Source organism: Oryctolagus cuniculus, chromosome 18 (assembly GCF_964237555.1).
Source record: "Oryctolagus cuniculus chromosome 18, mOryCun1.1, whole genome shotgun sequence".
In the NCBI taxonomy this organism is placed as follows: domain Eukaryota; kingdom Metazoa; phylum Chordata; class Mammalia; order Lagomorpha; family Leporidae; genus Oryctolagus; species Oryctolagus cuniculus.
In genome coordinates, this window is record NC_091449.1 from 31,315,658 (window position 1) to 31,339,144 (window position 23,487).

The window sequence follows — 23,487 nt, forward strand, 5'->3', positions numbered from 1 at the left end:
GACCATTAGTTTAGATCAAGGTGAACCTAGAAATATTTTCCCCAGATGATCATTAACTATAAAAAAGAAAAATTAAAATAGTGAAATGTCAGAATGAGGTCTCTTGGACATTATTCTTCTTATGGAAGTTGTTATAAGTGTTAATAAAGAAACTTGCTTGTGAATATTCATCAAGTAATGGTTCCTATTTTATAGCCTGATATTTCACAGTAATAAAGTATTTCCTTTTCTATTCTAGCTCTGTTGGCTTAGCAAAAGCAGCTTTGGAAGCTATTAATGGATTCAACCTCTTTGGCAATCAGGTAAGAAATAAAGCTTTGGTTATTTGAAATATATGTTTAATTAATTTAGCTATTCATCTAAAAAGTAATTTCCAGGGTAGGTGGCACTACAGCTTCAGGGACTGCATGGGCACCCACACCCCATATCAGAGTGCCTGGAACCGGGCCCTGCCTCTGCTTCCCACCCAGCTTCCTGCTAACCTGGGTCTCTGCTGCCTGCGCAAGAGACAGATGGAGTTCCCAGTTCTTGGCTTTGGCCTTGCCCAGCCCTGGCTGTTGTGGGCATTTGGGGAGTGAACCAAGGTATGGATGATCTGTCTCCCTGTCCTTCTTGCTGTGTCATTCTGCCTTTCAAATAAATAAAAACAAATAAATATACTTATAAATAAAAGTTAGTTTTGTATAATCAGAGAATGTCTGAAGTTTATGTTGCAGCTCATGCTTGAACAAGCTTTCCTTTGAGAATGATTTGCCAGTTAAATTTAAATTTTTTAGGTAAAAATCATTATTTTGAAAAAAAAAGAAGACTTATAGTGTGCTGATTTTTTTTAGTAATTTTTCCCTCTAGGCTTCTATACATTTCTTAGGAGTCTCACATTTTTAAGTATTACTGGCATTACATACTGTATTTTTGGCCATTGGAGCCAGCTGGGCTTGTGAGCCCCGCTGAGCACCAGGAGGTTGGGCAGCAGTTCCTCCGCCCCAGCGCCAGGTGCCTCTGGCCCCCTTGGCAGTGTGGCGTGGGAGCCATGCTGAAGTGGCCCTGCTGAGCCTCGGTTCTCCAAAGCAGCGCGCTGCCCCGCCCAACCCCGGGCCTCCGCAGTTTCATAAGCAGACCCCATTGCCAACTCTGCCTCAGCCCGCCCTGCCTTGCAACAAGGGGTGCCTTCCAACCCTGGAACAAATTTTCTTAGAACCTATAACAAGAATATAGCCATTACTAGAGGTGGAGATACTTAGAAGTTGTTCTTAATCAGAGTGAAGTTTGCACTTTAGTCAGCCACACTCCTCAGCACTCCCATTGCCTGGTTCTCCATGTTCCTCCCGGATGAAGGAGGATCAGCCCACCTTTACTCTCTAAGCTGGAATAATACATGATCGTCGTTTGGGCTAGGCCACCGGCTGCAATGCCGGGCATCCCATTTGAGCGCCGGTTCGCGTCCTGGCTGTTCCTCTTCCAATCCAGTTCTCTGGTGTGACATGGGAAAGCAGTAGAAGATGGCCCAAGTGCTTGGGACCAGCCTGTGCTGTTGTGGTCATCCAGGGGACTATGGAGACAAAATTCAGGAGGAATATGAGGAAGTCCTCAAAACCAAACTGGCAGAACAATGTGAATCTTTTGTGAAATTCACACATGATCAGATTATGTGATGATACAAGATAAAGCCAACAAGCTGCCCGTCCTGAAGCTTTTTTTCCCTATCTGGGTACTGGGTTTGACCTCAAAATATGGCTACTGTATGCTTTTTACAACTAGTTTGGTATCACATTTCAGCAGCACTGCTACTTGGGAGGAGCCACTTCAGCTTTGAATTTGGCTCCTTGAATCAGGTTCCCCCAGATTCTTATGAGGTGTGCATGTTCAACTGCTTGAGCTGTGTTTGGCAACCCGCTGCCTGACGTTGCTGACCGGCTGTTCTTCACCTTGTTTCCAAGGCTGAGGAACAGAGAGTAGCGTCTGTTTTGAGGAGGTGGAAATTAAGTATACATTTAGTTTTCGCTGTGAGTTGTTCAGGACCACATCATACGAAATGCCTTGTTTTCATAATTATTGTTTTTGGAAAGGAAAGTTTTATTAAAATTGTTTTAATTTGAATATTGAATAGTTTTGTTTAATTAGGGCTTATTTTGAAAAATTATTGAATTGAATTCAAATGTATGCCAGTACTTCCAAACTAGGGTCATATTCAGAGACAGTTGTTCTGATCAGATGGCTTATAGAAATTTCTGGAATGTTCATATTCAAAGATCCTCTTATTAATGAATATCTTTGACTTAAATATAACCAAGAACTGCAGCCTTATTCTTTGTGTGTTTTCATTATATAGTGTTAACAAGCTTATTTGCGGGGCCAGCGCCGTGGCTCACTTGGTTAATTCTCCGCCTGTAGCATCAGCATCCCATATGGGTGCCGGTTCTAGTCCCAGTTGCTCCTTTCCAGTCCAGCTCTCTGCTGTGGCCTGGGAAGGCAGTGAAGGATGGCCCAAGTGCTTGGGCCCCTGCACCTGCATGGGAGACCAGGAGGAAGCACTGGCTGATGTCTTCAGATCGGCGCAGCGCCAGCCATAGCAGACATTTGGGGAGTGAACCAACGGAAGGAAGACCTTTGTCTCTGTCTCTGTCTCTCTCTCTCTCTCTCACTGTCTGTCTCTACCTGTCAAAAAAAAAAAAAAAAAAAAACAAGCTTAGTTGCAAACAAATAAAATACTTAAGCTATTAAAAATATATACCATGTGTTTTCATGTCAGTCTTCATGTTGGTTACAGTTAACCTATATCGCTGTATATCTCATGCAGAGGAAAATTTGTATAAAATATACAGCCATAGAATTGGATGATTTGATCTTAGTTTCACCCTCAACTGGCTATAATCAGATATCTAAAATCTCACTTTCTCAGGGGATAAAAAGAAATCCTGAAAGTCTAATCAACTGACCATGGATTGAATCGTCAATGGAAGGGAATAAAATGTAGAAGCTACCACTCTAAATAAAAAAGTAGCTCAATTTTCTTTAGCAGTTTTTGTAAGGATTCTCATGATGGTGAGCACAATGCGATTACCAGCTAATATTGTAATTAACTCTAAGCTATTGAAATGCTCAGTTGATGAAGGTACCTTTTAGGAAGTTACACAGAGGTGCCAAAAAGAGACAGTTTTTGTTAAGGCCATTAAAATATTATGTATCTCAGGTCTTTAATTTAATTACTTTCAGCTTGCAGTGTGATGATACAACCCTTTCTTCCCTTACCTACATATCCAAACTCGTATCTTTGCATCCCCAACTTTGTCTGGCAGATGGGCCCTGGGTATATTCAGGGCATGAGGAATGATGATAAAGAAGATTGGAAGAGGAAAACAGTACCTCATTCTCAATCTAGGTGCCTAAGAGGTGACTCTGGGTCACCCATTTCCAATGCAGATTGATTGATAGGTAGGTAGGTAGGAAGATAGATAGATAGATAGATAGATAGACAGACAGACAGATAGATAGATAGATAGATACGGCATTAACCAGTGACATTTTATGAGAAGTCTGGAGAGAGGATCACTTTAAGCTCTTTACTCCAACCAGTGAGTTCTGTGACTTTGATCCATTATTAACCTAATTTTTAGTTTCCTCATATAATAATAGATACTGATAATTGGGTCTGATGATATTTTTGTGTTAATAAAAGTCAACTTATTGGCCAGCACCGTGGCTCACTTAGCTAATCCTCCGCCTACAGCTGGTACTCTGAGTTCCAGTCCCAGTTGGGGTACCGGGTACTAGTCCTAGTTGCTCCTCTTCCAGTCCAGCTCTCTGCTGTGGCCCTGGAGGGCAGTGGAGGATGGCCCAAGTGCTTGGGCCCTGTACCGGCATGGGAGACCAGGATAAGCGCTGGCTGTAGCAGCCATTAGGGGAGTGAACCAACGACCAACGGAAGGAAGACCTTTCTCTCTGTCTCTTTCTCACTGTCTATAACTCTACCTGTCAAATAAAAAAAAAAAAGCCAACTTATTTAGCAGAGTCATTGCAAAAATTAATAAATGATATATCTTACTGTGATTATTAATGAAATACTGGTAATACTAAAGATGAGAAATGAAGAGATTGGACTGAAAGCACTTTAGACATAGAGAGTAGCTCAAGGAGACTGAGAAGAATCATAGCTAATCCAGAGGTGATGTAGCAGAAATCTGGAAGATAACAGGTCTTGTTAGGCTGCCTTCTATTCCATAACAAATAGTGAACTCAGTGAAGTTGAGTGTCAGGGTTGGCTGTTACCCTGCAGTGTCCAGCTATTTTTACAATATATCATCTCCTTTCAAGTACCTGGGTCTTAGTGCATGTTGCTTTCGTATCTGTATGCATCCTCTTCACTGCATATATGGCCTCATACATAAAAGCAAGGTTCTTGTACAAGTCTCCCTATCTGCTGGTCCCAGGAAGCTTTCATACACTGCTCAGCTGTAACTCTAAACTATTGAATAGCTTTGCTGTGCATTCAGATCCTATGTTACAAATGTACTGCAGTATTACTCCTCAGCTAGTGTCTCGGTCTGTAATCTTGGAATCATTTGAAGAATTTAAAAAGCAGTATTGACTCTTGGGCTCTATCTACCCCTAGGGATTCTGATTTAACTAGGTTTTGGGGGATGCCTTGGCATTGAGATTTCTAAGAACTCTCCAGGAATTCTAATGTGCAGCTAAGGATGAGAACTGCTGCTCTAAGCAGAGTTAGTTTTTTTACCCTTGTTAAGATCATGTCCATTCTCAGTGGAGTTTTATAGCAAATGTTTACAGAATTCACCATCCCTTGATTATTTCAAATAGAGATAATTCCTTAAGCCACATGAATATTACATTTAACAAGTAGAGTTTCTTCCATTTTCACAGGATAGTATAAGTATCAGTTTTTCCCTTTTATCTTTTTTCTGATGTGCAGAATTGAAGAAATTTAACATTCCTACCTCTACAGCAGTTCAATTAATAAAGTGCCAGCTAAACAGTAGCAAATTTAATATTGGTTGTGATCTTTTCATTGTTTAATCATTTTATTGTGTCACTCCATGTACTTAAAAGTGTTGTGATCTTATTAAAAGTCAGTAGCTAGGATAAAAACTTACATAAAAAAGGGTTCTTAATTGAAGGAATTCCCAAAGAAACCACCTCAAAACTTGGGAGAATTCAGATCATGTGTGTATTCAGTTAGTTCTAGATTGTTGGGTGCAGTGTTTGCGAACTTGATCCTGTGTTTTTAAGTAAATCAATTTAGAGCTTTACAAAAGCTTGCCCATGGGTGGCAACTCAAAAGAGTCATAGAACTTTGGAGACCAAAGGTTTCTTTCTCAAAATGAATAGGCCTATGCCTCAGAGACTTGAGGTAGCTCCTCTGTCTTTTTTTTTTTCTTCCAACATTCATTTTCCATATTATTCAAGAAAATAAACATCCTTTAAATCTTCACTTCAAACTGTTTTCAGAAATCATTATTTGGGAAATTGCCCAAGAATTAAGTGTGATAAAATGGCCTAACTTTTAGTGATTGGTTTACCATGAAGACTGATTTAGAGCAGAATCACATTTAGAAACATAAAAACATACTTATGTGACCTTCAGTATGGGAATCATGTATTTCATTATGGTCTCAAATATATTCTATATAAATATACTGACAAATATGTTCATGCATTTAAGTAATATTTGATAATATTTTAATAATAGTATTTAAAGCAAATTTATCAAATATCATACACATAGTAAGCAACAATATAATTTCTGGATTTGAGTCTCAGCTGTGCTCTTCTGAAACTCTGAAAATTAATGCTGAGGTTCATTTTTCTCTGTTGTTTGATAATTCTTTTATGAGTATGTGAGCAGGATCTTACTGGTAATGGCCTGGGAAAGCAATAGAAGATGGCCAAAGTGCTTGGGCCCCTGCATCAGCATGGGAGACCCAGAAAAGAAGCTCCTGGATTCAGATCGGCACAACTCCAGACGTTGCAGCCTATGGAGAGTGAACCAGCAGATGGAAGACCTTTCTCTCTGTCTCTCTCTCTCTGTATAACTCAGCCTCTCAAGTAAATAAATTAATCTTTAAAAAAAAAGAAAAAAGATTGTGTAGAGTAGATCTGCTGATCAGTTTCATGTTATTTAATTTTTGGTCCTATATGAAGGCAACAAGTCCATTGGGTAGGCTCAGTGAAGTGCTTAAGATCAGGAAGAGAGGCCGGCGCCACGGATCAATAGACTAATCCTCCGCCTGCAGTGCCAGCACCCCGGGTTCTAGTCCCAGTCGGGGCGCCGGATTCTGTCCCGGTTGCCCCTCTTCCAGGCCAGCTCACTGCTGTGGCCAGGGAGTGCAGTGGAGGATGGCCCAAGTGCTTGTGCCCTTCACCCCATGGGAGACCAGGAGGAAGCACCTGGCTCCTGCCTTCGGATCAGCACAGTGCGCTGGCCGCAGCAGCCATTGGAGGGTGAACCAATGGTAAAGGAAGACCTTTCTCTCTGTTTCTTTCTCTCTCTCACTGTCCACTCTGCCTGTCAAAAAAAAAAAAAAAAAATCAGGAAGAGAAAGACCTAGACAAACCTACAAATCATTTCAGTTTTCACTTAGACTGTTGAGATCAGGGGTTATAGATGATACATTTGACCTTAGAGACCAACACAGAAGTGTTTGTTCTGGACTTGGGAATTGACGGAAGGAATAGTTGGGTCAGTGAAGCCCTTCCCCATCATTAGCATTCAAATCCACATGACACTGGTCAAGCAGAATAATCTTCTAGTGCTTTCACTATGGCAAAAACAATTACAGAAACCCAGCTGGGGAGAAAACTTTGAGCTGTCAGTCTTAAAATATGTTCTTTAAGTGGAGTGAGGATATTATAGCAGAGTTGTGATGATTTTAAGCAATGGTAGAAGAAAATAAAATATCCAAAGTTAATCAGATTCTCTGAAGTGACATATACATGTAAAACATCCTTTCATACTCCTGTCTTTAATTGGAGAAATCAAGATACTGACAAATGAGCTGATGCCAAAATCTAAAAGGTGATGACTAGAGAGATTGCTCATGTTATGCAAAGTGTTCAAAGCAGTACAGACATCTAACTTCCTTTGAAATTTGCAGGCCTAAAATTAATGTGGCTGGTGATTTAAAGTAGGTGATAATTAACTCCATGTGTGAACTCTCCTTTCCAACTTTTTAAAAAGACTTGCTTCTGAATGGACGATAGTTGCCCATCACCTGGATAGTGTTACTGTTGTGGAAATGTGGACAGTAATGCCTAGGCTATGGTGTATTTTTCTAAGAGAACAGCAAATAACAAAGTTAGCTAGCCTTTGACTTCAGTGTTAAAATATGCTAACATTCTGAGTTTATTTTTCTCATTGGGCATGTCTCCTAAAGGCTGGCAGAGGAAAACTGAGGCCTTAATCACTTGATGAAATTAGATAAATAAGCGATTTATGTGTAGCTAGAAAATAGAAGCTGGCAGTTTACATTAATCATATAACAGCAAGAATTGCCAAATTTGGCATTTTACTTCATTATTTTTACATTATCCTACACAAATTTTATCTTAAGAATTCAGTTCTAGGCTGACAGTTTGGCATAAAATTAGCTTTATTAATTATCGACCTAAAGATCCATTATAGCTCATATTAATTTGTGTATTTATGGGCTTCTAATGTATGTATACCCATTTATTTTCCTGCTATTTTGTTCCAACCATCCTATTTGCTTCTGTTTCCTCCAAAATTCAGATTCTAACTTTGTCTCTCACCTTCTCCATAAAATGCCCAAATTTCCCTGGGGATGTACTATAATTATGATTCCATCTAAGCCATGTGGTGCTTAGTCGTGTATTGCCGTGCATGGCCTTTCTGTTTCTTTAATAAATGTCTTGTTCAAGATTGTGTGTCACCAGGGTCAGCTCCTTGAGAGCACAGGCCGTGTCTGACCTTGCTTGTTTTCCTCCAAGCAGAGTGTGTGGTATTCTGCCCCAGGCAGCTGCTGCATAAAGCTTTGTTGAAAGAGTAGGGAGGCTGGGACTCTCAAATGACAGAAAGGAGAGTTTTGCATCAATCTGGCCATTGAGAGACAGCCTCACTCCTTCCCCGTTCATTTATTAATTCACTTGTGGGAGTTAAAAAAAGATTTTTTTTAAAAAGTGATGTTCTGAATTAGAAATCCTATTTTATAAGCTAATAATACTCATGTGTGAACTTGGGATAATGAGGAAAATATCCATCTGGTAAATCTGATGTTTGGATCTAAGATCTGCTGCTACTGAAATTTGAAGTTTCAGTCTAGGTGACTGATTGATTTGAGATATTTTAGTTTCAGTGTGAAATTGGGATGACATTAGAAAGTAATAGTGAAGCAACATGAAATTTATGGTAGTTTTCTTCTTTTCTGCATATATTTCTCTGGTTATTTTTATAATTGAAGCAGTCTTTGTATTCACATCTCAGTCTGTGTTTTTGAATACTTAGGTCTTCAGTAAAAGGAAGCCACGTTTACCTAGAATTATGCTGTTGAATGTGAAATCCGCTAATAGCTAAATGCTCATTACCCCGGTTGGCAGACCCATTGACATTTTCTCTTTTTTTTTTTAACTTTTCTTAAAGATTTATTTATGTATTTGAAAGACAGAGTTACATAGAGAGAAGGAGAGACAGAGCAGTGAGATCCTCCAGCCCCTGGTTTACTCCCCACGTGGCCGTAACAGCCAAGGCTGGGCCAGGCTGAAGTCAGGAGCCAGTAACTCCATTCAGGTCTCCTACATGGATGGCAGGGACCCAAATAGTTGGACCGTCCTGCTGTGCTTTCCCAAGCCATTCGGACATGGAGCATCCAGGATTCTAACCAGCACTCATATGAGATACTAGCATTGCAGACAGGGGCCTAACCCACTATGCTAAAATATCCACCCCAACGTTTTCTCTTACACCTGTGTTTCTAATCAAGTTTTTGTTTGTTTGTTTTTTCCACATGGGAAGTTTTATAACCTAGTGATTAAATGCATGAACTTTTGTGTAGGAGACTTGATTTTAAACCTTTGCCATGTGTCACATCCTTTTCAGTAAAGTAGGGTATTAATAATATGTACATATGGGGGAATGAGGCCGGCACTGTGGTGTAAAGGGTAAAGCCAACCCCTGCAGTGCCAGCATCCCATATAGGCTCCAGTTTGAGTCCTGGCTGCTCTAATTCCAATCCAGCTCCCTGCTATGGCCTGGGAAAGCAGTACAGGATGCCCCAAGTGCTTGGATCCCTGTACCCCCATGGGAGAACTGAAAGAAACTCCTGGCTCCTGGCTTTGGATTGGCTCAGCTCCAGTTGTTGCGACTATTTAGGGAGTGAATCAGAGGATGGAAGACTCTTCCCCATCCCCGTCCTGTTGCTCTGTCTCTCTGTAACTCTGCCTTTCTTTTCTTTTTTAAAACAAGATTTATTTATTTACTTTGAAAGTCAGAGTTACACAGAGAGAAAAGGAGAGGCAGAGAGAGAGAGGTCTTCCATCCACTGGCTCACTCCCCAGTTGGCCTCGGTGGCAGGAGTTGCACCGATCTGAAGCCAGGAGACCAGAGCCTCCTCTGAGTCTCCCATGTGGGTGCAGGGGCCCAAGACCGTGGGCCATCTTCTACTGCTTTCCCAGGCCATAGCAGAGAACTGGATCAGAAGTGGAGCAGCTGGGACTTGAACTGGCACCCATATGGGATGCCAGCACTGCAGGCAGCGGCTTTACCCTCTATGCCACAGCGCCAGCCCCATGTAACTCTGCCTTTCAATAATAAATAAATAAATCTTTAAAAAAATAATATCTACATATGGGGATTAAAGAAGCCATGTGATGCATAAAGCACAGTTCCTGACACACAGTGCATTAATATTTGAGATTCTCTTCTCTTCATATTTAAGTCAAGTATTTGTTTTACATCCAGAGTCCTAGATTATTTGTAGATTTTTTTAGTTTGATCATACAGTCAACATTCTTTATAAGGGATGTGCAACTCAGTTTATGAATCTGAATTAGTTCTTGCTTTCTTCCTTGTCATGTTAGGTAAACTATTTGCACTAAAATAATTATCATTAATTGTTTATCTTATAATTAACACATTTTGATTCATAAGAAAACCAAGAGACTGGTGCTGTGGCTCACTAGGCCAATCCTCTGCCTGCAGCGCTGGTACTCCGGTTTCTAGTCCCAGTGGGGGTGCCGGTTCTGTCCCGGTTGTTCCTCTTCCAGTCCAGCTCTCTGGTGTGGCCCGGGAAGGTAGTGGAGGATGGCCCAAGTGCTTGGACCCTGCACCTGCATGGGAGACCAGGAGGAAGCACCTGGCTGATGTCTTCAGATCAGCGCAGTGCACCGGCCATAGTGGCCATTTGGGGGCTGAACCAATCAATGGAAGGAAGACCTTTCTCTCTGTCTCTCTGTCTCTCACTGTCTAACTCTGCCTATGGCAAAAAAAAAAAAAAAAAAGAAAACCAAGAAAAATGGAAGAAATGTTAATTGCCTTTTGTGGTTATAAAATTAATGCATAATGAAAGATATTTGAGAAATACTAGAAGTGTAAAACAATTATATTCTGTGATCCTGTGCTCTAATGCACACTTAATATTTTTGTAAAATTTCTCAGGCAAAAATGCAAAATTTTCAATAAGTCCTTTTTTTCTTAGGAATTTTTTTTTCTTTGCAGGGCTGTTCTTGGTCAGTGATATTTGTGGATCTGGATGCTCACAATCGCAACAGACAAACTTTGTGCTCACTGTTACCCAGAGAATCAAGATCTCATGTGAGTTGTTTTTGTTATAAACTAATATGAACTATCATTTATGATTTTTGTGCAGTTTTACTTTATTTTGGAAGAGCATACTATAGAAAACTATAGAAGTCATCCATATGAGACAAGAAGACATGATGGATATCACCCCTTGTTCCTTGGCTTTTGGAGATCTTACTCAGGCAATGAACAATTTTGGACAAAGCTGTTTTGTCCTTTCAGCCTTTTCTAGAACAATAGAAAAACCAATATTTCTCTTTTGGAAGATAGCAGCATCTACCAGCGTAAATCATTTTTTGTCATGATACATCAGGAAAAATTTTTATAATTTATATTTTTTGGATAAAATATTTTTCTTGTCCTTGTTTGTTTTCTCTCATTTGATTCACTTATTTTCCTTGTCTGATGAACTTTATTTATAATACATGATTTCAGATTTTTCCTGAAATTATTTTTAGTTCTATTCTTAGAAAACACTCCAAATGAGAAAATTTAATTTTTTTTAAATTACTGTATTTTTTATGTAAAGCAAGATCATGATAGAAAAATAAAAGGCATAAATGAGCAAATATTAATAATATTCATTCATTCTACACTCAGATATAGTTTCAGGGCAACTTCTTTTACATATTTTTATACACATATATAATCTTTTTATTTTACAAAGCTATAACTGTGTTGTTCATTATGATTGGTTTCTTAGTTCTGTGAATGGACATGTTTCTAGGTCAATAAATAGATTTCTATAATACAAATTTTCATGCCTGTTAATTCACTTGCCTATTTGTTGGACATTAAGGTTATTTTCTCTTTTTCGCTATTATAAGCAAAGTGTATGACAGACCAAGTTGGTATGACTATTAGTGTCAACTTTTTCCATACTGGTTTGATTATTTTAGAATTTGAACCCAGTATTGAGCCCTGAAAATACTCTTTATCAATAAATAAAGTTTTGTTTCCTCTACAAGGTTCAGTGAAGCTTGCCATGGAAGCTTCTGTCACTCCCTTGGAGCAGAGCAAGCTCACTGTCAGTTGCATAACCTTTTTGACTTTTCATCTCTGTAATACTCCTTGGGCTATGTTTTGAGAGTATCCCTGTAGAGTCTTACATTCTCTTTTTCTTACTGCCCCCAGAACACAGATGCTGCCCTGCTCCCTTGTATCAGTTATCCTGCATTTGCCCTGGATGATGATGTTCTATATAACCAAACACTTGATAAAGTTATTAGAAAATTAAAAGGAAAATATGGATTTAAACGTTTCCTGAGAGATGGGTATAGAACTTCACTGGAAGATCCCAAAAGACGCTACTACAAACCAGCTGAAATTAAGGTATTAAAAATATTCTATGGGGTTAGCATTTAGCTTTATGTTAAGACACCGTTATCCCACATCAGAGTGCTTAGTGCTTGGGTTTGATGCCTGCTCCAGCTCCTGACTCCAACTTCCTGCTAATACAGACCCTGGAAGGTACTAGTGATGGCTCAGACAATTGGATTTCTGCCACTCATGTGGGAGACCTGGATTGTGCCCAGCTGTTGTGGACATTTGGGGAGTAAGCTAGCAGATGGGTGTGGTCTCTTTCTCTTTCTTCTCTCTGTCTCTCTGCTTCTTAAATACTTGAGTAAGTAAAATTTTAAAAATCCCACATTACTAGAACATCACAGTGATCAAAAGCATAGAATAAGCAGGCTGGTTTTTTGGGTTTACATTCTGGCTCTGCCATTTAATAGCTGTGTGACTTTGGAATAATTTAGGGAACATCTTTGATTAATATTTTTATTAGTAAAATACTAATAGCTACATCATAAGTTTCTTATGAAAATTAAATGACTTAAAATTTTTATGTACAAAATGCTTAAAACAGTGTTTGGCATATAGTAAGTGCTTAGTGTTAGTTTTTATTACCAGTGAGGCCCGTTTGCACTAATGGGCCATGTTGATTCACTGCATGAACAGTTTTTCTATTGAATATTCAATGCTTTGCTTATCTGTTCCAATAGTTTGTCAAATAATGGAATTAGAAGATAGGCTTAGGAGCTGGCGCCATGCCATAGCTGGTGAAGTTGCTACCTGCAACCCCAGCATCCCATATGGGCACTGGTTTGAGTCTCAGAAGCTCCACTTATGATTTAGCTCTGTACTAGTGCAGTGGAAGATGGCCCAAGCCCTTGGGCCCCTGCACCCACTTGGGAGATCTGAAAGAAGCTCACAGTTCCTGGCTTCAGTCTGGCCCAGTCCTGACCAATGTGGCCCTTTGGAGAGTGAACCAGAGGATGGAAAATCTGTTTCTCTCTCTCTCTTTCCCTCTGTCTCTCTCTCTCTTTTTCTCTGTCTCTGTAACTCAGATAAATAAAAATCTTTTTTAAAAAAAGAAAAGTATTTTAGTACAAAAAATTGAATTCATCCTCAAATGTTCATGGAAATGTTTATCGTGGAAAAAAAAACCCAAAACTTTGCATGTAATTTCAGTACCAAAATAAGCTTTTCTTTTGATTCCAGTTTTTCATAAAGTTTTGAGTACTCATTTAGTATCTATTCGTGATCCAGCTTTCAGTGCATTAAGCAAATGGTCTCATTAAAGCTGATAGTTTTTCTTTTTCCCTTTTCTTTTTCATTTAGACAATTGTCTTTGAAATATAGCTTTCTAAGTATCTAGTTTTAAACTATATTTCAGAAACCACATACCACTATATTCAGGTTTATACTAGCTGCTTTTAAGCTGTACAGAAAACTATTACCCTCCACCCAAATTAAGCATCTGTGCATATTACTAAAGACTTTTCTGTAGTGGTAGCCTGAAAATTACTTTTGTAAGCATGTTCACTGAAAATAAGTAGGGTCCCCATGAATTGTATCTAGATAATATCTAGGCAACAGTAGACCTTGTAATTTGCTTGGCAGTTAGCGTACCCCTTTTTATTATTATTATTTTTTAAAGATTATTTACTTATTTATTTATTTGAGAGGTAGAGTTACAGAGAGAGGGAGAGACAGAGAGAGAGGTCTTCCATCTGCTGGTTCACTTCCTAAATGGCTGTAACAGCCACAGCTGAGCTGATCCAAAGCCAGGGGCCAGGAGCTTCTTCCAGGTCTCCACATATGTGCTGGTGCCCAAGCACTTGTGTCATCTTCCATTGCTTTCTCACACCATAGGAGAGAGCTGGATTGGAAAAGGCACAGCTGGAGCTAGAACCGGTGCCCATCTGGGATGCTGGCTCCACAGGCGGAGGCTTAGCCCACTACACCACAGCGCTGACCCCAGCAAACCACTTTTCTAAAATTCAACATGCACTTAGTTTTTCTAGACAGCTGGATGAACTATTTATTATTAAATTTCACAGTTGATTATAATTCAGGAGCATTAGGAGCCTGATTTATTGCATATATCTCTCAAATTTTACAGTATTATTAATATTCTTAACAGTTTGTTGGGTTTGGCCAAAAGATTGATTTATCTCTTAAATGCCTTGAAAATAATTTTTTTCCTAGTTAATTTATTCCCTGAGCTGATTTGTGGCACTTACATTTGAATTAGACCTCCTGCATGTACTTCTGCACCTGTGTGCTACTAAGAAACATCTCAAGGTGCCACTCCCAATTCAGGACATCGTCTTCGTTCATCTGTCTTCATTCATCTTCATCACTGTTTTTACTTCTTGTCAGTTCTTCTATGTGAGCCTTGCAGGAACTTCTCGTGAAAGCATTTCCAACCTGTTCCCATTTGTACTCAAGTTCCCAGCTTTTTCTTCTTATTTCCTACTTGATAGCCTTTTATTTCTGCATGGCTTCCTCCACTACATCCTTCCCTTTCCATACTTATCTCCATCCCTCTTGTCTTATTCACAATGTTGTCTGTTCTTCTTTCTCAGGCCAGCCCTACATATGTACAACCCATCAGGTCTCATTTACTTTCTTGGGATTCTCATTGAGGGTTTGTTTCTCTGATAGAAGGATGACCATCTCTGTTTCTTTTTTTTTTTCTCTTTATCTTTCCCACTTTTGCCTTCCCTATATTTTGCTCTTCCAACTTAAATTAGTTTCTTCGCTTCAGCCTAAATACATTGGTGCGTATCATTAAACACACAAATACAAGCCCTCTCACCCCTTTCCCCATTGTCTTTCTCCCGCAGCCACTCTTCTGAGGAGTGTGATCTAGATTTGGTGTCTTGTTTGCCTCCCACTCACTGTTGCCCCTTATGATCTGGCTCTTCTTTCCCGCATTCCCTAGGAGCTTGCTGGCTTCTGTCTACTGAGGTTATAGTGCATAGTTACAGAGAGAGAGAGAAAGAAAGAAACCAGCTCCATCTGTTGGTTCACTCCCCAAATGGCTACAGTGGCTGGAGCTGAGCCAATCAGAAGTCAGGAGCTTCTTCTGGGTCTCCCACGCAGGTGCAGGGGCCCAAACACTTGGAGCATTTTATACTGCCTTCCCAAGCCATAAGCAGAGAGTTGGATCGGAAGAGGACATGAACCGGCGTCCATATGGGATGCCACAAGCAGAAGCCTAACCTACTATGCCACAGCGTCAGCCCCTGCTTAAAATCTTAAGGATTAGGTTAGAGTAGTGGTTCATAGCCTGGGGCAGTTTTGTCTCCAGGTGGCATTTGACAATCTCTACAGACATTTCTAGTTCTCACAACTGGTGAGTGTCACTGACATCTGAAAGGAACAGAGTGGGGATCCTAGTAAAAATACTAGAACAGTCTGGACAGGCCCTGTCCAGGACAAAAGTATGTGGCCCAAAATGTCAGTAGTATTGAAGCTGAGATGCCCCAGTTTAAGTAATCATCTTTTCTCTTTGGATTGCTCCAGTAGTCTTCCAGCCAATGTCTGTTTCTTGCCCTACAACTTTCTTCAGCACTGCCAGCTGCCCACGGAAGCAAATAAATCAAATCTTATCCTGCTCAGTATTCATCAGTGGTTCCCTGTGACTTCCAGATCCAAGTCTCAGTCTCTGTGCTTGAGCTCCAGGGCCCTTCCTGATATGGCTGACACAACACACCTGTTGGGCTTTAGTTTTCACTACTTCTTCCAGAAATACCGAATTGCTGGTAGTATCCTAAACACACTATGCATGTATAATTTGCACTTTATTACCTCTACAAGGAGTTTTCTTAGCTCATCTTCCCAAAGAAGCCCATCAAGCATTAGCTGAAACATCTTTGCTACAAACCCTCCCCTGACCTCTGAGACAGACTCGTATTTTCCATTCCATATGTTCCGGATAAACCACGTATAGACAGTGTTGCTGGCCTCCCCACTGAGCTGTGAGCTCTTGAGGGCAAGTTGTGTTATCTTTTGTCTTCATAGCTCTTTGTCTATTTGATGCCAGGCATTAGCAAATACTCAGTAAATATTTATTGAATGACTGCTAATGGATGGATTGAATAAACAAGCTTTTGAATAATAGAATCCTAAGAAATTAAGAAAAGGAACAATGAAACTACTACATCATCGAATCAGTCAAATATTAAGTTATTACAGTAAATAAATCTTTTCCATGTATCTGAATTATAGTTGTTCTAATTTGTTAGTGAGAAATTTAATGTTTTGCTTTCTGTTTTAGTTATTTGATGGCATTGAATGTGAATTTCCCATATTTTTCCTTTACATGATGATTGATGGTAAGTGAGCTTTTTCTAAAATTAAAGCTACAGGATATAAGTGGTTCAAAGGAGAGCAGAAATGATATATGACTTCTTTCAACTAGCAAAATAGACTGCACTCATATAATGTTTACTGCTCTTATGTTGTATTTATGCTTTCTTAGTGAATGTTAAGTCATTTAAAGAATTTTAAAAATACTTTGAAATATTTAAAATGATACTAATATATTACTCATATTTATAAAGATTTTTATTGCTAGAGAAATTGACTACTATAAGCCATGACATTGTGACCATTTATAACATTTATGCTTTAGAATAGATAAATTTTGATTATATTTTTATTAAAGTTTTCGATTCTAAATGTTAACAAGACTTTCCAAAACAGATTTCTTAGAAAATTATCACAGACAGTTGCATAATCTTTTTTAGAACCAAAATACTTATAACTGGGCTAATAGATTTTTCTGTGGTAAATTTTTTGTGATGCTTATTGAATTCAGTTGCTAATGGGCTTTAAATTTTACATCTTAGGAGTTTTTAGAGGCAATCCCAAGCAAGTAAAGGAATATCAGGATCTTTTGACTCCAGTACTTCATCAGACTACAGAAGGTACAGATGTTTTTTCCTACCAATGTTTCCTAATGTTCCATTAATGTGTGTAAAAGAGTCCTTTATAAAACCCAACAACTTATATTATATTGGAAAAAAAATGAAAGGGGCCTCAATGAAATTAGAAAGAATAATCTATATTAATTTATTGTAAAAATACATTTTTTATAAAAGGAGCTCATTGGACAAATCAAGGATGGGGATAAATTTAGGTGGTCCTGGCTAAAGTCATTCCAAAGTAGTTGCCAAGTGTGCAGAGTTTCTTCATTTGCTTCTTATTGTGTAATTTCTTTACTCTCTGTAGTTTTACAATAATATAAAATAACTAGTTATTACCCAGGCCACCACAGATGCTGTGGTCAGACAAGTGCTTCCTCTCCTGGCATCTCCAGTGGGCCACTTAGAGAGGCTCAGCTCTGGCCTAAAGCCACTAGCAATACCAAGAGAATTCTAGCCTCATCTTTGGAGTTGCTTCTAGGATGGTTAGCATTGTGTTTGGAATGTCTATTATGTGCTACAATGTCACCTTTGAGGATGGAATTAATTTTTAGATCAAAATGCTCAGTTTTATAAGTAAGAGTATATTGATTTCAGTCAGATATAGCAATGACCATAGAAGAACATAATTGGCTTTTCTATATAACTGGAAAACTAATTCTCAAGGAATTCCAAAAATGATGTACTAGAGATCTTTGGGATTTAGAAGTAGTAAAAGAATAGGAATATTTTCTCATGAGTGGACACCTTTGAAAATATTAATGTAAGTTAAAAATTATAGTATGCTGGTTAAAACAAAAAAGGATGTTTTTATGGACACAGTATAATGCATAAACTACAATCACAACCCTGGAACCACTCGTTTCGCACGTGATGTTTGACATATTCTTTGGGATTTTCCACACTCATAGCAGAGCAAATACTTCATGTTATAGGCTTGCCCTTTAAAACGTTTATAATTCTGAAAGTTGTGAAATGTTTCCAGGTGAACATTAAATTCCAAATAAATATTAATTTTAAAAGCAATTATGTCATTGTGATACCAATATGAAAAATAATGTAATGAATTTTGTAATTAATGAAATCTCTGTAACATTCAGAAGTAGGTCATTGATGCATTTGAGGCAGTATAGATGAATAGATGTATGGATGGACAGATAGGTCTCAGGTTGGTAGATAGATTAGATAGGTAGGTAGATAGATAAACTGGCCAAGGGCAGGTGACCTAATATGTGGCAAGCACTAATGATATCACAACCTCCTTTTGATAAGATATGCCAGCTACTTCCTTGTAGTGGACAGATGAGCAAAAAACTGGTGTGGTTTTTGTGTGTGTGTGTGTGTGTGTGTGTGTGTGTTTTAACCAGGTCAAGTGGCCATCTTAACCACTGACCAACCTTTGCTTCAGCAAGATACTAAAAAATTCACCCTTGGGAAGAGACAAGAAGCTAATGAAACTTGCAGTGTATATCATAGTATATTATCCCATTTGTGCCTATGTGGGCAAAGACCCACCCCTAACATGGTAAAGAGTGTTGTCCCAAACAAGATAAATCTGATACAAGAATCTTCTGCTAAGCACTGGGTGCACAGCTCATTCTCGAGCATGCCTGCACTTACCCATCTAGAATGTACTTTTATGTCAATAAATCCTACTGGCATTTGTGTCTCATCATCAAATTCTTTGTTGTGTTGACAAGAACCTGGACCCCTCTGCCCTTGGATACATTGAGGTGGTAGTTTAATATTCCCCACTTTAGGTTTCATCATGCTCAGAGAATGAAGTTCAAAGTATTCTCCATGTATCATAGGCATTTTTACTAATCAGATACTATTAGTGCATGAAAGAAACATTTTGGGGGATATTGGTATAATTTTATTAGGAAAATTAAGTTTACTATAGGCTGATGTTGCAAAAACTCTTCTGCAGCAGTCTACTAGAATATTATTTTTTTCCTTTTGTGTCATCCACAGAGATCCAACTCTTTAATACTTTTAGTTTCTACCAGGAACCTTTTTAAATGGGTTGGTCACAGGAAAAGATGGATTTTTTTTTTCCTATTCAATGATATTGAATGGTAAATAATGGGCTTAATGTTTAATGGGAATTTATTTGCTATAAGAATGGCTCAGGGTTATAATTCTTCAGTTTAGATTACAGTGTCTCATTTGCGATGTTTCCACAGACTAATCCTATTAAAATAACTTATTGTATAGCTCTAAGTATTTACACTCGATGCATTTGTCTACATCTACATAGCTATTAAAGTTAAATATTGGTAGGGAGATTATGTACATGTTGCTGGCTAAAGTGTTATGAATGATATGCTATCGAATTACTCTTTTAGAATCAAGACCATTTTCTTCATTTTTGTATTGGCCATGTCTGAAAGGAACCAGAATATCTCACCTTCTGTTATTGATCAAGTCTGTTATCTCCTGCTCTCTAATCATTGCAGCTTCTTAAAGGGAGATTTGAAGAGGACACTGAATTGTTACATTTTAATACTTATTTTTAAACTCCATAGGGTATCCTGTGGTACCAAAGTACTATTATGTGCCGGCTGACTTTGTAGAATATGAGAAAAGAAACCCTGGTAGTCAAAAGCGATTTCCTAGCAATTGTGGCCGCGATGGAAAACTATTTCTTTGGGGACAAGCACTTTACATCATTGCAAAACTCCTGGGTAAGTGGAAAAATTTGAGGGCATTTTTTTCACCTTGTTATCAAGCTGTTAGAAATTTGTATGTCTTCACTAACATTTTTCTTGGGTTTGGTTGATGTTTCATGTTATTAAAAAGTCATTGGGGGAATTTCTTTGCTTGTAAAGGTATACTAATGTATTTAGTTCATTGAATGATGATGGACAGTTTCTGGGAAGAACATAGGTATGTGTACCTATGATCATTGAGGCAGCTGCATTTAGTAGTTAGGTTTCTGGCAGATGGCTGTGGAAACCTAAGTTACTTTTATATGATGTAATACAATTTTGATTTAATTTAACAGTCATCTCCATCATAGTGTTAGTAAACTGCTTGCCATAAGGAATCAGTCATCTCAAAGTTCTCTTTTTTCTAATAAATACATATTTTCAGTTTTCTGTTAGCTGGCCATTGTCCATACTTCTTTGAAGAGTTCTTTCTTAGCTTTTTCTACAACTTCAGCTGACCAGAGTGCTTTTAGACACATTATAATTAGGACAAATTTGATGAACAGAAAGAAGCACATGGGTCTTCCTGCATCACTCCTTATGAAAATTTCCAACAGTACGAGCATTTCCAGGAAAAGGGCTCTGTCACTTTAGAGTCAGAATCCCTAAAGGCAAACAGATGATGAAATCGGCCAATTGTAAATACTGTACCTGCACTAGAAGAACTACTTTCTATATGAAATACTGTTATTATCTTTGTCGTTTCTAGCATTACAGCATAAATGCTAAATTTGTTTGTGCTGTAAGAGTAATCATCTTTGGTTTCTTTTTTTATATTCCATTAGGGAAGAATATTTCAAAGGCCAGATTTCCAAGCTTTACATAAATGATATGTAAGAGCAGACAGAGCTAACTCAAAAAGAAAATTAAGTTAATGCTTAACTCAGTTTGCTCCTTTCCTGTATTTGCTAGTGTGTGTGTATATATATATATATATATATATATACTTAATGCTAATTTAAGGACATGTAGAAAATTTTTTGTCATGTGAAGGGACAGCTTTTTGACAAGGTGTTGATATTATTTATACAGGTTTTGCATTTAGATTTTCCAATGGGAAGAAAGTATACATGAAGTAATTTTCATAGAATCTAGTTGGGGGAAAGGTTATCTCTGGATTGAAGGTTATTTCCATCTCATGACATAAATTTAAAGAGGTTTGTTGTTATAAAACAAAAAAAAAAATTTAACATTAGAAGCATAAGTTTTATATACTATACCTGGAAATTATTAATGGGCATGATGAAATTTTTTCTGTGATTCTGAGATTAAAAACTGGCATCTAGGCTCTGGAATTTTAAGATCTACAACTTATTTTTCCTGCCTGTTGCTAAATTTCTGGCCTGGTCTTAGTACACTAGAAAGAGTGCTGTTTGAGCAAAACCTCAGGATAAAATTGACAAGGTTACTATATGGGTAATACAGAATTGACTACACTCTACATAAGTAAATTGAGCTTTAAAAGGGGAAAAAATGATAAAGAACAGTAAAAAAAATTGGGCCTTCCTTGCTTCAAAATAAATGTGTTGAATATAGGCAATGTTTTCTCACTTTAAGACCAGAATGAACATAAATAGTACAGGTCATACCTTCATTTCTATTTCATGACCTAAAAGAAGAAATACAGTAGGGCTCCCTTAAAAGACAGAGTCAGTTTCTCCTTTCCCTGCTGAGCTTTTAAAAAAAGACAGTAGAGCACTTGTAGAAGGTGTGTTGCACGCTATGATCCTTTCTGACAAAAAGAGATGTGGTGTATTTATTAGCACTCTGGCCTAGCCTTGTGTCATCTGGATAACAGCTCGCTGTTTTAAGATGAGTAAGATCTCAGAGGGTTCAATCATTTAGTTGCTCTTAACTATTGTATACTTCCCTCAAGAACCATCAAATGAATATGAATTTTCATTAAGATTCCAAACACCACAATTACTAACAAAGTATTTTTTATTCATTAGAGGAGTCTCAGTTGGATATCTTCTTGACAACATTTTGTGGGTACTTAATTGGAGTTACTATTTTTGCGTTAAAATCTTTAAAAAATGTTTTGTAATATATGACAATAATGCAGACCAGTTTGTATCCCAGTGAAATCTATTAAGAATATTTTGCTTTGTGTATACCTAAAGTGAATGATTATACAACAAAACTATGTGACTTCTATTCTGTTGTTAGAGAAAAAAGACATAATATGCTGTTTCCTAAAACAAGGCCTGAACTCTCCTACTGTGTTTTTAGAAAGCAATTAATTGGAATGGGCACTGTGGTTCAGTGGGTTGAACCACTGCTTGGAATGTCCACAGCCTATATTGGAGTACTGGATTAGGCCCTGCTACTTTGCCTCCCATCCAGCTTCTTGCTAACATACCTGAGATTCACTAGATGATGACCCAAGTGCCTGGGTACTTGTGGCACATGTGCAAAGCTAAATTTGGTCTGACCCACCCCTGGTTGTTGAGAGCATTTGGAGAGTGAAGTAGCAGATGGAAAAATCTCTCTGTCTCCTCCTTTCTCTATTACTCTGCCATTCAGATGAATAAATAAATATTTTTTAAAAAATAAGAAAGTTCATTTTTTACAGTATTTCCTTTCTCTCTTTTGACTGTTAGAAAATAAGTATTTGTTGGGGCTGGCGCTGTGGTATAGCCAGTAAAGCCACTACCTGCTACATTGGCATCCAATATTGGCACAGGGTCAAGTTCCAGCTGCTCCACTTCTGATCCAGCTCCGTGATAATTTGTCTGGGAAAGCAATAGAGGATGGCCTAAGTGATTGGCCTTTGCCACCAATATGAGAGACCTGGAAGAAGCTCCAGGCTCCTTGCTACAGACTGGCTCAGCTCTAGCTGTTGTGGCCATTTGGGGAGTGAACAAATAGATAGAAGATCTCTCTCTCTCTTTCTGTCTCTCCCTCCTTCTCTCTCTGTAGCTCTACTTTACAAATAAATAAAATACATATAACAGAAAAAGCTTGAAAAATCATGAAGTATTCTTTAAAACTAAGAAAGCTAAAGAAATGTAACAGCTAATGATAACTTTTAAACTTCCCCAAAGCCATTAAACTAAACCTTAGTATAGATTCTTATTCAATATTTTAAAATGAGAAACTATTATATCATTTTAACTGTAGAAAATTTGTCTTCTACACTTCAGTTAATTTTTCTAATATGCAACTATTGGACCTTTGCCATAATGACCTTACTAGCTATTAGTAAAAGATCCTAAATCATAAAGATTATAACTTTCCAAACTATATAACTTAAGGTAGGTAAATAGAAGAATTTTTTGAGATGTATGTTTTAAAGGCATTAATTAACATCAAGGAGTAAAATAAGGCTTTTTAAAAATAAGCTTGAATTATTGAGCAATATTAGTTACAGAATTAGCTACAACTTTTTCCCTAGTACACACAAATATTCACATGAATAAATATCCTTGAATTTTACAGTCTTTTTTTGGGATCAATGAATATTATTTAATTTCTTTAAAGAATTAATGAGGCTTTTAAAAAAATATTTATTTATTTGAAAGTCAGAATTGCAGTGAGAGAAGAACAGAGAGCTCGTGCATCTGCTGGCCCACACCACAGATAGCTGCAACAGCCAGGGCTAAGCCAGGCTGAAACTAGGAGCCAGGAGCTTTATCCAGGTCTCCTATATGGGTAGCAGGGGCCCAGACACTTGGGCCATCCTCCACTGCCTTTTCTAGGTGCATCAGCAGGGAGCTGGATCAGAAGTGGATCAGCTGGCACAGGAATCAGTGCCCATATGGGATGCCAACCTCACAGGTGATAGCTC

General features: G+C 38.1%; 1 protein-coding gene across 23 annotated transcripts in view; it reads left to right on the top strand.

The window, feature by feature from the left end:
* Positions 1 to 23,487, top strand: part of PHKB (phosphorylase kinase regulatory subunit beta) — a 226,177-nt gene that overhangs the window by 98,059 nt on the left and 104,631 nt on the right. For all 23 annotated transcript variants that reach the window (XM_070061799.1, XM_070061798.1, XM_008248369.4 and 20 more), the window contains 6 exon segments: positions 239 to 302; positions 10,685 to 10,780; positions 11,903 to 12,100; positions 16,338 to 16,395; positions 16,912 to 16,989; positions 19,515 to 19,673. In XM_070061799.1, the coding sequence (XP_069917900.1) occupies positions 239 to 302; positions 10,685 to 10,780; positions 11,903 to 12,100; positions 16,338 to 16,395; positions 16,912 to 16,989; positions 19,515 to 19,673 (653 nt within the window).